The 14,256-nt window shown below is 31.6% G+C and overlaps 1 protein-coding gene and 2 long non-coding RNA genes across 5 annotated transcripts in view; 1 reads left to right on the top strand and 2 right to left on the bottom strand.

The window, feature by feature from the left end:
* The window catches only part of LOC145820553 (uncharacterized), a 95,980-nt gene extending 84,069 nt beyond the window's left edge, over positions 1-11,911 (bottom strand). Inside the window, exon 1 of the long non-coding RNA XR_014362358.1 lies at positions 11,771-11,911. This is a non-coding gene — a long non-coding RNA (uncharacterized LOC145820553). The remainder of the gene's footprint in view (positions 1-11,770) is intronic.
* LOC114313679 (arginase 1, mitochondrial) lies at positions 925-11,840 on the top strand. 3 transcript variants are annotated; one of them, XM_082916599.1, is made up of 7 exons: positions 925-1,110; positions 7,914-8,063; positions 8,924-9,083; positions 10,586-10,719; positions 10,817-11,026; positions 11,213-11,323; positions 11,466-11,840. In XM_082916599.1, the coding sequence occupies exons 2-7, from the start codon at positions 7,923-7,925 to the stop codon at positions 11,724-11,726; spliced, it is 1,017 nt and encodes a 338-aa protein (XP_082772725.1). In that variant the 5' UTR covers positions 925-1,110; positions 7,914-7,922; the 3' UTR covers positions 11,727-11,840. The 3 variants fall into 3 exon arrangements, with proteins under 3 accessions (XP_082772725.1, XP_082772726.1, XP_082772724.1); XM_082916600.1 differs by having other exon boundaries at positions 937-1,110; positions 7,868-8,063; XM_082916598.1 differs by lacking the exon at positions 925-1,110 and adding an exon at positions 5,059-5,114.
* On the bottom strand, positions 4,733-7,585 carry LOC114313675 (uncharacterized). Its single transcript, XR_003647251.2, has 2 exons — positions 6,741-7,585; positions 4,733-6,386 (listed from the first exon to the last, which is right to left on the bottom strand). It is a non-coding gene; the product is annotated as an uncharacterized LOC114313675 (long non-coding RNA).
* Positions 11,912-14,256: the final 2,345 nt, after the last annotated feature.

Raw genomic sequence — 14,256 nt, forward strand, 5'->3', positions numbered from 1 at the left:
TTATTTATAAGTCCTATTTTGAATACTTATATTATGTTAAGTTTTGTGTAATTTCTTATAGAATATCAAGTCCTATGTAGATAAGAATGTATTCCACAAGATTTTATTTGCGAAACGTAACGTGATACGTTACGTTACGTTTATGTAGGTGTCACGTTACGTTTCGCAAACTTAATAAGAAATTGAATGTTACCATAAATCATATCTATGTGAATGTAAATTTCAAAATACACGAACAAGTAATATTTTCACATTTAATTTAAAAAATAAAAAACTTAGTAAGTTTGCGAAACGGAACGTGACACGTTACGTTACGTTTAGGTGGGTATCACGTTACGATTCGCAAACTTAATTTATGATAACATTCAATTTCCTATATATGATTTTACCATTATTTATGATATTAACAACTAATATTGAGGGTAAATGTGTCAACAAATTTCACACAGGACTTATGGAAACACAAATTTTTTCGTAAGATCATATGTAGCATAAGTCTCCCTAATAGGACTTATAAATAATTTTTCCTAAGATGGGGATAAAAATCACATATAATTCATAATCATTACATTCTTTTTTTACAAAAAATAAAAAAAAAAAACAAAAAAGTTCATTTAAACAAGACTTTTTAATCTCAAATTAAAATAATCAAAACAAAATTAAAAAGTTAACCACTGCCGAAACCCTTAATTAGGCCTCGTTTGAAAACAGGCCAATTCAGTAATTTTTTGGTTATTTGACTAAAATATGAGCTAAAAAAAACTAATATGTTTAGGATGACTTTTTGATTTTTTACGAAAAAAATATACAAAAAGTAGAGACAAAAAATAATCTTTAATTTTTTGGTATAAATTATTAACTTTTTGCCTTTTTTAATAATTTTTTCTATCTTTTTTATTACATAAATCTGTTGCCAAACGAAACTTTAATCAGATGCATTAGTGCCGACGTGACGTAGTGCTCTCTCCATCCGCAACATACACCAAACATGGCAGCTTTCTCTCTTCTTTTTTTTATTATATATACACCAAACCAAGCCTCCCCACTGCTCTTCATCTCTTCATTCATTTCTCTCACTCAAGCTCTGTGATTCCTCTGTTTCTCTCTTTGGTAAGAATGCTTCACCACATCTTTCTGATTATTTTTTGAAAATTTATTTTACTGCTACTATCTTCTGTTTGGTTGCCGATAAAATTGAGTACTAGACGAAGAAAAAAAAGAAAAGAATATATGATGGGTTTCATTTCTAAGAAAAAAGAGCATTTGATTTACGCTGTATTTGGATTGAGGGATTTGGAAAGAAAAGAAAAGAAATAAATTACTTATTTAAATAATTCAAGTGGAGAAAAATGATGAGATATTGAGAGAAACGGAGGGAAACTTATGACCCTCATTTTCGATCTTTCCAAAATGGAAAGATTGGAGGAGAAAAAAGATTAATATTTTCATAATATCAATTTTGTCTATGTAAAAATAAAATATACAAAATGATTAAAAATATAAAAAGGTTATTTTGATAATATAATATAAAATATTTTTTTTTCTTTTTTCTTATGAAATCAAACCAAACAAAAATGAGAGAAATGATAATCATTTCTTTTATTTTATTTCTTACATATACAAATAATAATGAGAAAAATCACAATCATTTTTTCTTTTCTCTTATAAATCAAGTAATCATTTTTTTTCTTTTCTTTTCTTTTCTTTTTTTTTTTTTTTTCTCTTAGGGGGTGTTTGTTTTGGAAAGATTGGACATGAGATTAGAATATTAGTCTGGATGGACTAATAATTCGTTTTTTGTTTAAAAAAATTTGCTCCGAATTATTAGTTCCATATTTGTGGGACTATGGTATCTCGGGAGGTGAGATACAAACCATGAGATAACTCATCCCATGGAATTAGCTAATAAAATTACATTTTTGCACTCTCGTATTTAATTATGTATTATATTTAGTAAAATTTAATAAAATTTAAATGGCTCAATTTAAAAATAAAATAATTTTATTTAATTTTTATTTTTATTTTATTTATTTAAATTTTTAAAATGATTTTTTATAAATATTTTATTGATGTTTTATTTTAAAATTTTGTCTATATTTTATTTAGGCCTAGTTTGACATGTCTTAAAAAAAGACAAAAAAAGCCAAAAAAATTACTTAAAAAGTTAAAAATTTATCACTATTCACAAAAAAAATATTAAAAAATTAATTTAACACATAATTACATTGCAAACAACTCTGCTGTCATTATTTAAATTTTAATAGATGTTTTATTTTATTTCATTATTTAATTATTATTATTATTTAAAATAAATTTATTTTAAATTTTAATTAAAAAATAACATATTTTTATTGATATTTAATTTATTTAATTTTTTAAAAATAAATTTATTTAATTATGCAAAAAATAAAATAAAATAAATTTTTATTTAATCTAGCTAAAAATAATTAAAATATTAAAACTATGTTTAATATTGCTATTACTTAGTAAATAATTGAAAATGATAAAATAGTCATTTGAACATTTATCGTTCTCCATAATATCCCAAACAAACATTGGATTCATTAAAAATAGTCAAATCCAGACATCTAATTCTATGACTAAACAAACATAGGATACAAATCCAATCCAACCAAATAATCTAGAAATAATGTATCCCAGAACTAATAGTCCGATGAATTACAATCCTCTTTATCCAGTTCGTCTAAATAAACACATCATTACCCTTATAGTGTTAAAGTCAGTTAAAGTAATTGCAAGATTTTGAGATGGGTTGTTTTGTTTTCTTGGTTAGAAATGAAACAAGGGAATATAGATTAAACTGTTATTCTTTGGTTTCTTTTCGTTTCCTTTTGGTTTCGGAGTCAGGACCAAATGGTTACGTGACTCGTAAGCAAATTTGGTCACCATGTGAAGGTTTTTGAGAGATATGAATTTTATTGGGTTTGGTTGTGTTTTTGGGAAAGATGGTTCGTGGCTAAAATAGTCATAAAAGACAAAATGGGTTATTTTAGCCACAACAAATAAAACATCACATTTAATCCATAATCATTATACTCTTTTCTCACAAAAAAAATCAAAAAAGCTAAAAAAATCTTTCCCAAACTAAGCTTTCTAGCCCAAACTAAAACAGCCAAAAAAATAAAAAAAGTCAAAAAACCAATCCCTTTCCCAAACCAACCCTAAAGATCATAATTGGGTTTTTGGGATTATGATAGATGCTCATTTTGTGTACAACCTTGTTTGATTTTGTTTGATTAACCGAGGAATTAGATCCCATGAGTAACACAGTAATCTTTGATCATCTAGCTTTGTCTAGTACAATTGTGAAGAGACACTTTTTGGTTAAAATTCAGCTGCTTTAGTAAAGAATGATGGATAAACTGAGGGGGAAAAATATATTTGTTTTACCATAGGCAAACCCAAGAGCGGGCCGTTTTAAATTATACTTGTTTCTCTATGACTGTTACCAACTATATACATTAACCTTATTATCTCTATCCTGAATCATTTGTTCCTGTTTTCTTGATTGCTTTCTCCTATTTTTCTTATTTTTTGCCCCTTTATTAAATTTTATTTTCTTTTATAGTCATAAGTCACAACACTCCTTGCTCCCCTTTTTTCCAAGTTGTCCCTGCAATGCTATCTTTGTGTTAACGATGGTGATCATAATTGTCTTCTTAATAAGTTATTCTTTAATTTGATGGGAATGAAACATCTTCCCCTACTTCATTCCTACGAAAACGAAAGGATTGACTTCTCGGTCTCCGTCAACTACAAAGCTTGCTTGAGTAGTAAACTTAAAAGTGGAAAGTAAAACAAGAGAGTCTGAGGTGGGAACTTTTCTTTCTTTCTTTATTTTTTGTTTTTGAAACTAATGCTCTAGTTCCTCAGGAGCCAAAGGAAGTCTTAGAGAGTATCTTTTAACTGAGAGAGTTTTCAACAACATGTAATCATCCAATAAGTTGTCCTCTATCTGTAAGCTTCGGTAGGTCGGCATTTGTATGATCATGGTGTCGCTTGTAGTGAAGATCATAACCAGTTCAACAATGGTAGAGGGCCACAAAAACAATGGCTCAAATGGCTCAAAATTGTCAAAACGACGTCGTTGTCGTCGTTTTGACAATTTTGAGTCATTTGAGCCATTGTTTTTGTGGCCCTCAAACATTTTTCTAACCAGCTTTGTGGCAATTGAAATGTCGCTAGGGTGCAATAATCTAGCTTGGTACAACATAGGGCAGTTTTCAGTGGCAGGGGGTCATTTTAGCCAAGGAGGGATGCATTTTAAGCGAATAGAGAATATCAATTTTTGGATATTTGTTCAATGACATTTACATCTGGGATATATTGGGTATGTTTGGTTTGATTTTGGGAGAGTAGTTTTTAAAAATTATTTTGGAAAAAAAGTTTAGAATTTTTTTTGATTTGTTTGGTTGTGTATTTTGAAAGTAGTTTTGGAGTTTAGAATGATTTGATATTTTGTTATAATTAAATAAATGTGTGTGAGAGAAAAAATGATTAAGAATGAGAGAGGAAAGAGAAAAAATAATTGATTGATAAGTAAGAGAGAGAAAATGATTTTACAAATTAGTTTGAAAAATTTACAAACTAAATAAATTTTTAAAATTTTTTTCCCCAAAATCACTCTAGAAATCTAAACCAAACATACCAATTGAGTTTTTAGTTATAAGAAGCACATATACATTGAGTTTTTAGTTATAAGAAGCACGGCTGCAGGTATAAGTACCAATACAATATAAGTGTTGGAATAATCTTCTGTGTAAATAAAATAAATCGAAACAACTTCAAACAAAATAAAATAAAACTTACAGAATTTATTTTGTCGAACCAAATAAAATCAAAAGATCAAGTCGAGTGTGTGACACTCTGTTCTTAAGACAGATTCACCCCGCTACGGTGCTTACGGTTGAGTGGCGTCTATCTCCCAGGATACAATGATCTTTACAAAATTGTTGTAGCACACCAAACAAATTTGTACGGCGAACCAAACTTTGTGTTCTAATACTCTCTTTAAAATATTTTTTTTTGCTAGTATGTTGGTATATATAGGCAACAAGCTCTGACCCGAACAGATGCAATTCCGAAGTGAACAGGTGCAAAGCTATTCACAATTTGAATATAAGATTTGACCGTAGGAAAGAACAAAATTTCAAACAAATTTAAAAAGTTGTTCGTTGGTCAAACAAAGAACTGCTTTAAACTTTATTATTAATAACTATTAGGAATATATATATAATATATATATTAAACTATTTGAATAGTATAATAAATAAAAGAAGATGTACAAATTTTAAAAAACTACTTAGGAATCTAACATTTGAATTTAGAATTAAGTTAAATTCCCACAATTACAAACTTTAGGAAACCACTTAGGAATCCAAAATTTGAATTTAGAATTAAATTAAATTCTCACAATAATTTTTTTATTTGAAAAAATTCAAATGAATTTTATTTAAAAAATTAATGTTATACCCGAAAACGACGACTTCCCATTCACTCATAACTGGTTTTGACAAATCGTTTTCACCGTGTGACTTGTCACGCGACAAGGAACACTTCACATTTTCGGACCCGTCTTGAAAGACGTTCGGGACCCACTCAATTTTGAGCTCAAGTCGGCCCAAAATAAGCCATGATAAACCAATTTTTCCAACAACCCCGGTTGGTAGCTCGAAAATTCGTGGGTCGAATGGGTCGAAAGATCAAAACGACGTCGTTTTGATCTTTGTATTTTTTTATTTTTTTATTTTTTCAGCAGAAGGAAGAAGAAGACGAGGGGAGGAAGAAGGAGGAGGAGGAGGAGGGGAGGGGAGGAAGAGAAGGAGGGGGAGGGGAGGGGGCCAATAAACTCGGGGCTGAGGCAGGGGCGGAGGTGTGGCGGCGAGGCAGAGGCAGAGGCGGAGCTGCGGCGAGGACAACGAGGCGACGGAGCTGCGGCGAGGACGGCAAGGCGACGAGAACGTCGGCAGAACCAGCATCCCGTCTCCCTCTCTTCTCCTTCTTCTCTCTTCTCTCCCTCTCTTCAAATTCGACCCAAATTTCGACCCACGAAATTCGAGAACCCACCCATTTTTGTTTTTCCAACAATAAGTAGGTGGATAATATAATTTTTTAAAAAAGTAAGATATGAGTACAATACTTTTATTTTTTTTAAAATTTATAGCTAAACATGTAAGATACAAATTAAAGTTGAATAACATAAAATGATAAGAGCTGTTTTAATGTCATTATTGTGTCTACTACAGTCTACAACAGTTAAAAAAAAAAAAAAAAAAAAGCTAATGTAAAATGACTTTTTTTTTTTTTTTTTTTTTTTGAGAACCCCAGATGTCTTTGTTCATTTGTCTTCTTTGTTCATTTGTTTGCTGCAAAGAAAGACAAACGAAAGAAAAAAAAAGGTAAATAATTTAACTTCAATCTAAAAAAAATAATATCTGAGATCATTTTTTTGCTGCAAAGAAAGAAAAAAAAAATCTGGAAAAATGAAAGAAAGAAGAAGAAGAAGAATTGAAGAAAAACAAAGGAAAAAAAAGATGTATTTGTTCTCTGTTTGCTGCCAATAAACAGTACAAAAATCTGGAAAATAAAAAGATGAAAAAAAAGGAAGAAGAATCGATCGTTTGCTGCGAAGAAACAGCACAAAAATCTGAACAAAAAAATGAAAGAAAGAGGAAGAAGAATCGAAGAAGAAAAGGGGGAAGAATCGAAGATGAGCTTACCTCTTCAATCGCACCTTTCGAAGGAGAGAACCAATCAGCAGCACCTTCGATTAAACCTTTCACCTTCGCAAGTGTTCTTCAGACTCTCTTGGGAGTATTTCTGGAAGAAGATAATCGAATAGACATAGAACCCTAATTTAATTGGTTCTTCCATTGAACCTTTTTGTGGAATCAGTCTTGGAGTATTTCTGGAAGGAGATACTGGAGGTAGATGATCGAATGATATAAAATCTTAATTTTATTTGGTTTCATGTTTTATTTATTACAAAAGAACCTCCGATTTTATAAGTTTTTAAAATAGACGTAAAAATTGCTCCGGTACCCTTTAATTTGTAGACAATCTCGTTTTTTATCTCAGAGTATCCAAAAACGTACCTATGACGTACCCATCACTATACGGATCGTATAAAACGTACCCGGTGCGTTTTTGGCATACCCGATACACGTGCAGCCGTACCGGTACGCGTACCCGCACCTGGTAAATATCCGGTACTTGTACGACAACATTTTTAGAACACCCATGCTTCGTATACATATGAATTATATAAACATGATGTGAAAAGATAATAGTTATTAGTTTGGGGATTCTTTCAAAACACATCATTGCAATACACCTAAAATTTGGTAAATTAGTTGAATGTAAATAAATTTCTTTTAGTTTTTTTTTTCTCTGTCTGTTCGTCTTGGTATGGTTATTTTCAAATGTATAATTCTGTTTTAGTTTCAGCTTTGATCTCTGAACACGAGTAAATAAGCACAACTGAACATGCGCTTATCCCAATTATTGTGGTTAGGTGAACAATCCGAGATCTTCCCCCCAAAAAAAAAAAAAAAAATGAAAGAACAAAGAACAAAGAAGAAAGAAGAAACTTGAACTTGAATGTTGTGGTTGAATATATTTTTTTTGTGTGTTTGTGTATTTGAACTTGAAATGTAAAAAATGAGGTGCCAATACAACATTGGTTAATTCTCCTGTCCAGAACACTTGACTCATCTATCAAATAGAATAGTATTAGTAATAGTAATATCATTATGTTGCACAACATTGTCGTAATGCAGTGTTTTCTTCTTCTGCTATATTTGTACCTGATATTTGTCAGGTTGCTAACTTTTTTCACCTGCATCAGTTTTAAACGTATAGAATCAGTAAAGCATTTTTTTTTCCTCCTGAAGTTCACAGACATGAGGAATGTTGGGAGGATGGGAATCCGTTACCTGCACAATCTAAGTGCTGCAAATGTTCCAATTGAATTGATAGAAAAGGGCCAAAAGCGTGTTATAGAAGCTTCCCTTACTCTTATTCGTGAGAGGGCAAAGCTTAAGGTATATCTCAATTTCATTTAGAACCATCCTGTTTTGTGCCTTGTGTCTGTTATATTTGCCACCATGCATTGAACACGGCGTGTCATTTAAATTTAAATGATGTCGTATTTTACACCTCGTGGAGATGAATGAATTCTGCATCAGAAAAATGTATGATTGTGGCTTTCTGACACGATTATGCCATTGATTTGAAATTTCATGTCTGAACTTCTATCGTAGATGTGTCTTATCAAAATCTTATTCAACAAATGTCTGGCCAACAATGTGAACTAAAATGCTTTATATCTTTGACAAGTGAGAATCTTGTGAATAGACCACCGGATTTTATGATTATGCAGCCTCATTATATTGAGCGCAGGATGAGCTGATATTCTCGTCTTATGTAATTCTGTCATGACTGGATGACATTTGATCTGCAGTGGTTTGGTTCAGGAATATGAATTTGATTGCAGCTCTCCCATCAATGCATTTTTATTTTGGTAGTCTCTGGTAGGATTAGCACTTGCCTTCAATCTGAACATCATCTTTTGGTTATTGTGGCAATAGTTCTATGTGTCCATGGCATCCTTCTTTTTTCTACCCATTTTGCTTTCTCACTACATTGCTGAACGTCTTCCAGTTATTTGACGTGGAAGGCATCCATAGTCATCACACTTGTTGTGAGCACTCCTCAATTTATGTATCATTTTTTTGTTTGTACTCTCCAAATTTCTGTTGGGCTCATTTCCCAACAAAGCACGTTTGGTACAATGGAATAGGCAAGAATGGAATGCCCATTCTAGTTTTGCATTGTTTCTAGTTCTATTTCATTTGTAAAATTGCTTTGGAAAGGATTATTGAAACTTTTTACCCTTTGTCAGGGTGAGCTAGTTCGGGCTGTGGGAGGAGCAGTAGCATCATCATCTCTTCTTGGAATTCCTCTGGGACATAACTCATCATTTCTACAGGGGCCAGCATTTGCACCTCCTCACATAAGGGAGGCAATCTGGTGCGGCAGCACAAACACCTCTACTGAAGAAGGTGAACATGATTTTCAGTTTTCGAATAAATGATCATAACTTATACTACTAAGCATTAGTGATGTTTTTTGGACTTCAGTGGGTGAGGTTCTGTTTCCGAAAATGATGAATCATGTTCACGTACTCTTATTGTGTAATATAGGTTCTAACTTTGCATGCAAGGCAGGTATCCAAATTGTATAGTGAAATCTGTCTAGCTAAGACATTTACTTTTTTAGTGACTATTGTGTTTGTGTGCGTCTCTATTGTGTTTGTTGAGAGAGATAGGGAAAAAAAGCTAATATGTAATCAAGGTTCATGCTTTCCATATAAAGCCATAAATATCTGACTACATTTGTGCATGTGTATTTCCATACACAAAATAAATAACGTGGTTGTGTGTTCCTGCCATTTCATTTTTTCTAATGACGGTGCAGAAAAGAGGTTCTAAATTTGCACAATTCATAGTTGGTTGTCCAATCCATATGTATCGAATTCAGTCTTTTTGTTGATCTTTGAGGAACTTTGATTATCTAGCAGGTTTTTTATGGCACATTTACATCTTTTTGGATGTGCTGATAAAAAAATCACCATTTTATGTTACCTCTACATGTCATTATAATCAATGGGAGAATAGTTCTTTTTTTAATCTTTTGTTTGTTTGTGTGTGTGCGCGCGCGCGCGGCGTGCATGCATCAATCTTGTCATTCATGCTTAAATTATTTGCCCCACTTTAAAACCTTGGAAATGTGAACACCAAGTTTCCTGTGTCATTGATAACATTCAGTTTTTATTTTACTGAACCATGATTGGTTAACCCATTTCTTAGGCCACCCTCCAAGGACTCCAAGGAGGGGTCCTATTAGAGTATTGAAAGGACATGTTGGAATATGTGTAAAAGTAGAGTCTCATATCGAATAAAAAAGAATTGGGTCTTAATATACATTGGATGGACTTATGCTTACTGTCTTAAGTTTTTAAGTTGGTATGAGTTCTAAACAATATATTGAACCCATGTGTTAAGCATATGGATTTCTAAATTTCTCCCTAATGAATTGGGTTGTGTATGATCTATGGTGAGCTCTTCAGAATCCTATAGAGTGGTAGGTCAGACTCAAAGGAGAGCAGGCCCAATTCATGATTCACATACGACGGGGAGATTGTTAGGGTAGGTAGAGTTTCACATTGGATAAAAAGTATAGGGAGTCTTAATATAGATTAGATGAACTCACCACTTAAATGCTTAAGTTGTTAAGGGAGTGTGAGTTTCAAATAATGTATGTTAGGTCCTACGTGGACTTCTAATTTCTCCCCAACGGATTTGATTGTATTGTTGTTGCATATTCATGGACTCCCCGAATTCCTGACACATACCGTTGATTTCTCACCTTTGCTTTTGAAACTGCTTTTCTTCTTCTTCTTTTCTTTTTTTTTAATTATATAAATTAGGACCCTGCACTTTTGGCGTGCTTGCTTTGTGAGATATCGGGTATGTTCTGTGTCTAACATGTTGGGATAATGCAGGGAAAGAAATAGATGATCCACGGGTCTTAACTGATGTTGGTGATGTTCCTGTCCAAGAGATACGAGATACTGGTGTAGATGACGACAGATTGATGAATACTATATCTGAATCTGTCAAGCTAGTGATGGAACAAGTAAGTCATGTTTGACAGTAATCTGCTTCATGACAACTGAGAAGAAAAGATGAAAATTTGATATGTGAGGACATAAATTTTGCTGTTGCCATGACAGAATCCATTGCGCCCTTTAGTTTTGGGGGGTGACCACTCAATATCGTATCCCGTTGTAAGAGCTGTATCTGAGAAGCTTGGAGGACCAGTTGATATTCTTCACCTTGATGCCCATCCTGATATCTACGAAGCTTTTGAAGGAAACAAATATTCTCATGCATCTTCATTTGCTCGCATTATGGAGGGTGGTTATGCACGGAGGCTTTTGCAAGTATTTGTTTTCCAACAACCACTCTTGCTTCTTTTTCTTTTTCCTTCATTTTTTTCCAATATTTACTTTGATTAGTTGAAACACATATTTGGTTGTTTTACATGTTGACTTGATGGCAATTTTCTTTACTCTGGATATTGAGATGCTATTCTGTCATCATTGACGGTTAAAATGCTTGCTGTTCAGGTTGGTATTAGATCAATAAATTGGGAAGGCCGTGAACAAGGGAAAAGATTTGGCGTGGAGCAATTTGAAATGCGAACATTTTCAAAAGATCGTCCCTTTTTGGAGAACCTGGTATCCCCCCCCCCCCCCCCCCCCCCCCTCTATGTGTGTGTGAACTTCAAAATTATAATAATAAACATTTAAAACAGCGTGAATGATTCTCTTGGAGGATTTTTGTTATATATAGTTATATAACTTGGACACTCTGCTGCAGAAACTCGGGGAAGGTGTGAAGGGTGTGTACATTTCAGTGGACGTGGACTGTCTCGATCCTGCCTTTGCTCCCGGAGTCTCTCATCTTGAACCAGGAGGCCTCTCTTTCCGTGATGTTCTCAACATACTCCAGAACCTTCGAGGTGATATTGTTGGTGCAGATGTAGTTGAGTACAACCCACAACGTGACATTGTTGGTGGGATGACTGCTATGGTTGCTGCTAAATTGGTCAGAGAACTGGCTGCAAAGATGTCAAAATGAACAATTTTTTGAATCTTTGTTAAAAAAAAAACACCATGATTCACCGACGTTCTAGTATTTGGAATCTTTGTTCAACATTCAGTTACATGAATGCTAATCTCATTGAATTGGGTACATTTTGTCACTGTTATTGCTTGCAGTGGGCATATTTTGTACTTTGTCCAATAGAGAGACTATATCTGTGAACAACCTTATCAAATTCAATAATTTCTCTCTTTTTTCTTTTGGATGTTTTGGTGATCATTTTAAGGTTGTTCTGTCTTTCTCTTCTAATTATTAAGAAAAAGTTGTATTTTTGTTAATGTTATGTTTGGCTGAAAATTTCAGGAAGAATTGTTACACAACAAATGTTGTTCAGTTATAAATTTCTGAACAAAAATAAAATATTTGGACATAAACTTATGAGGGAAAAATATTTGTTTGGGCATAAACAATTGAACAAGATGTATGTTTGAACCTATTAAAAAAAAAAAAGTATATTTGGACAATTATTTTTGTTCATAAGTTTATGTTCCAAATCATACAAATAGTGTGTACTGAGATTTTTTTATTTTTTTATAGGATATGTTTGATTAGTAGGATTATATAGCATATGATTGAAATTTTTAATGTATGGACTTACAATCTCGTATTTGATTGCAAATTTTATTAATTAAATTACATGGTGGACATTCAATCTAACAAAATTGACAAATTTTTCATATTGAAAGGGACTGGATATTATAATTTTAAGTATAAAAGAAAAAAAATAATTATATTATAAATAATTATCTCACTAATTTAATTTGAATAACTAATCCTATATTAATTCATGAAATTATTAATCTTTTCATTATTTATCGTGTTAATCAAACAAGGGCATAGTGTTAATATAATTTCTCAAGAATTTTGTACCTCTTTCCTTTATATCAAATCATACATTTGTCTCTTATTTTTCAATTTTAATCATGAATGATTGTATTTTATTAATTTACTGAATTTTTTTTTAATTTAATGATTTTAAAAAAATTCATAAATTTTATACAAGATTGAGTAGATTTTAAAAAATTACATAACCAAATAAAGTGATTATGATGTTGTTTGAAATGTGAGTTGGATTCAAGTTTTGGCTAAATTAGTTACAAAAGTTAAAAAGTTAATAAGATAAAATATTACATCTAAATCATAATTATTTTATTTTTTTTCTTACAAAAGTTTAAAAAATTAAAAAAAAACAACTCAAACAAATTTTTTAGTTGAGTCTGAATAGTTAAAAAGTCAAAAAAAAAAAAAAAAAAAAAATCCAACTTTCCAAACGAAACCATGTTTTCTTTTATTTTTTCTCCAACTTAACAAGACATTTTTTAATTTTCTTTCTTCTCCTAACTGTGTTTGGAGACCTAAGAATAAAAAAAATAAATGATTACTTAAATTATAAGAGAAAATTAAAAAAAAATAATTGTAATTTCTCTCCTTTTTATATGGATAAATAAGAAATAAAATAAAGGGAGACTTATTTATAAGTATTTTTTCAGACACTTATGGTAGGTTAAATCCTGTGTAATTTCTTATAGAGTCTCAAGTCCTATTTAGATAGGAATGTATTCCACAAGATCCTGCATAAAGGTAACGTGACGTGACACTTACATAAACGTAATGTAACGTGACATCTACATAAACGTAACGTGACGTGACACTTATATAAACGTAACGTAACGTGACACTTACAAAAACGTAACGTAATGTGTCACGTTACGTTTCGCAAACTTAATGAGTTTTTATTTTTTATCTATGGTAGGAAATTGAATGTTGCCATAGATTATACGTATCACGTTACGTTTATGTAGATGTCACGTTACGTTACGTTTTATAGATATGATCTATGGCAACATTCAATTTTAGAAATTGAAAGTTGCCATAAATCATAGGTGTCACGTTACGTTTATGTAGGTGTCATGTTACGTTACGTTACGTTTATGTAGATATGATCTATGGTAACATGCAATTTTCTATATAGGAAATTGCATGTTACCTTAGATCATAAGTGTCACGTTACGTTTATGTAGGTGTCACGTTACGTTACGTTTATATAGATATGAACTATGGTAACATTCAATTTCCTATATATGGTTTTACTATTATTTATGATATTAACAACTAATATTGAGGGTAAATGTGTCAACAAACTTTCCACAGGATTTATGGGAACATAAGTTTTTTAATAGGACCATATGTAGCATAAGTCTTCTTAATAAGACTTATAAATAAATTTTCCCTAAAAAGTTTGTATTTTCTCTCTTTCTTGTTTTGTTAGGTTTCGTAAGAGAAAATAAAAGAAACTGTTTTATGTTATATTACCAAGATAACTTTTTTTCATATGAAAAACCCTTGGGGATATGGATGTCAATCATTTTATTTCTTTTATTTTTACAGAAACAAAATTGATATTATGAAAATATAAAAATATGTTAGTTCTTTTTCTTTCTCAGTCTCTATACTTTTAGAAATATTGAAAATGAGGGTTATAAGACAAATATATTTATCTCAATTT

This window comes from Camellia sinensis, chromosome 2 (genome assembly GCF_055761805.1).
Source record: "Camellia sinensis isolate YWXY chromosome 2, ASM5576180v1, whole genome shotgun sequence".
NCBI lineage: Eukaryota > Viridiplantae > Streptophyta > Magnoliopsida > Ericales > Theaceae > Camellia > Camellia sinensis.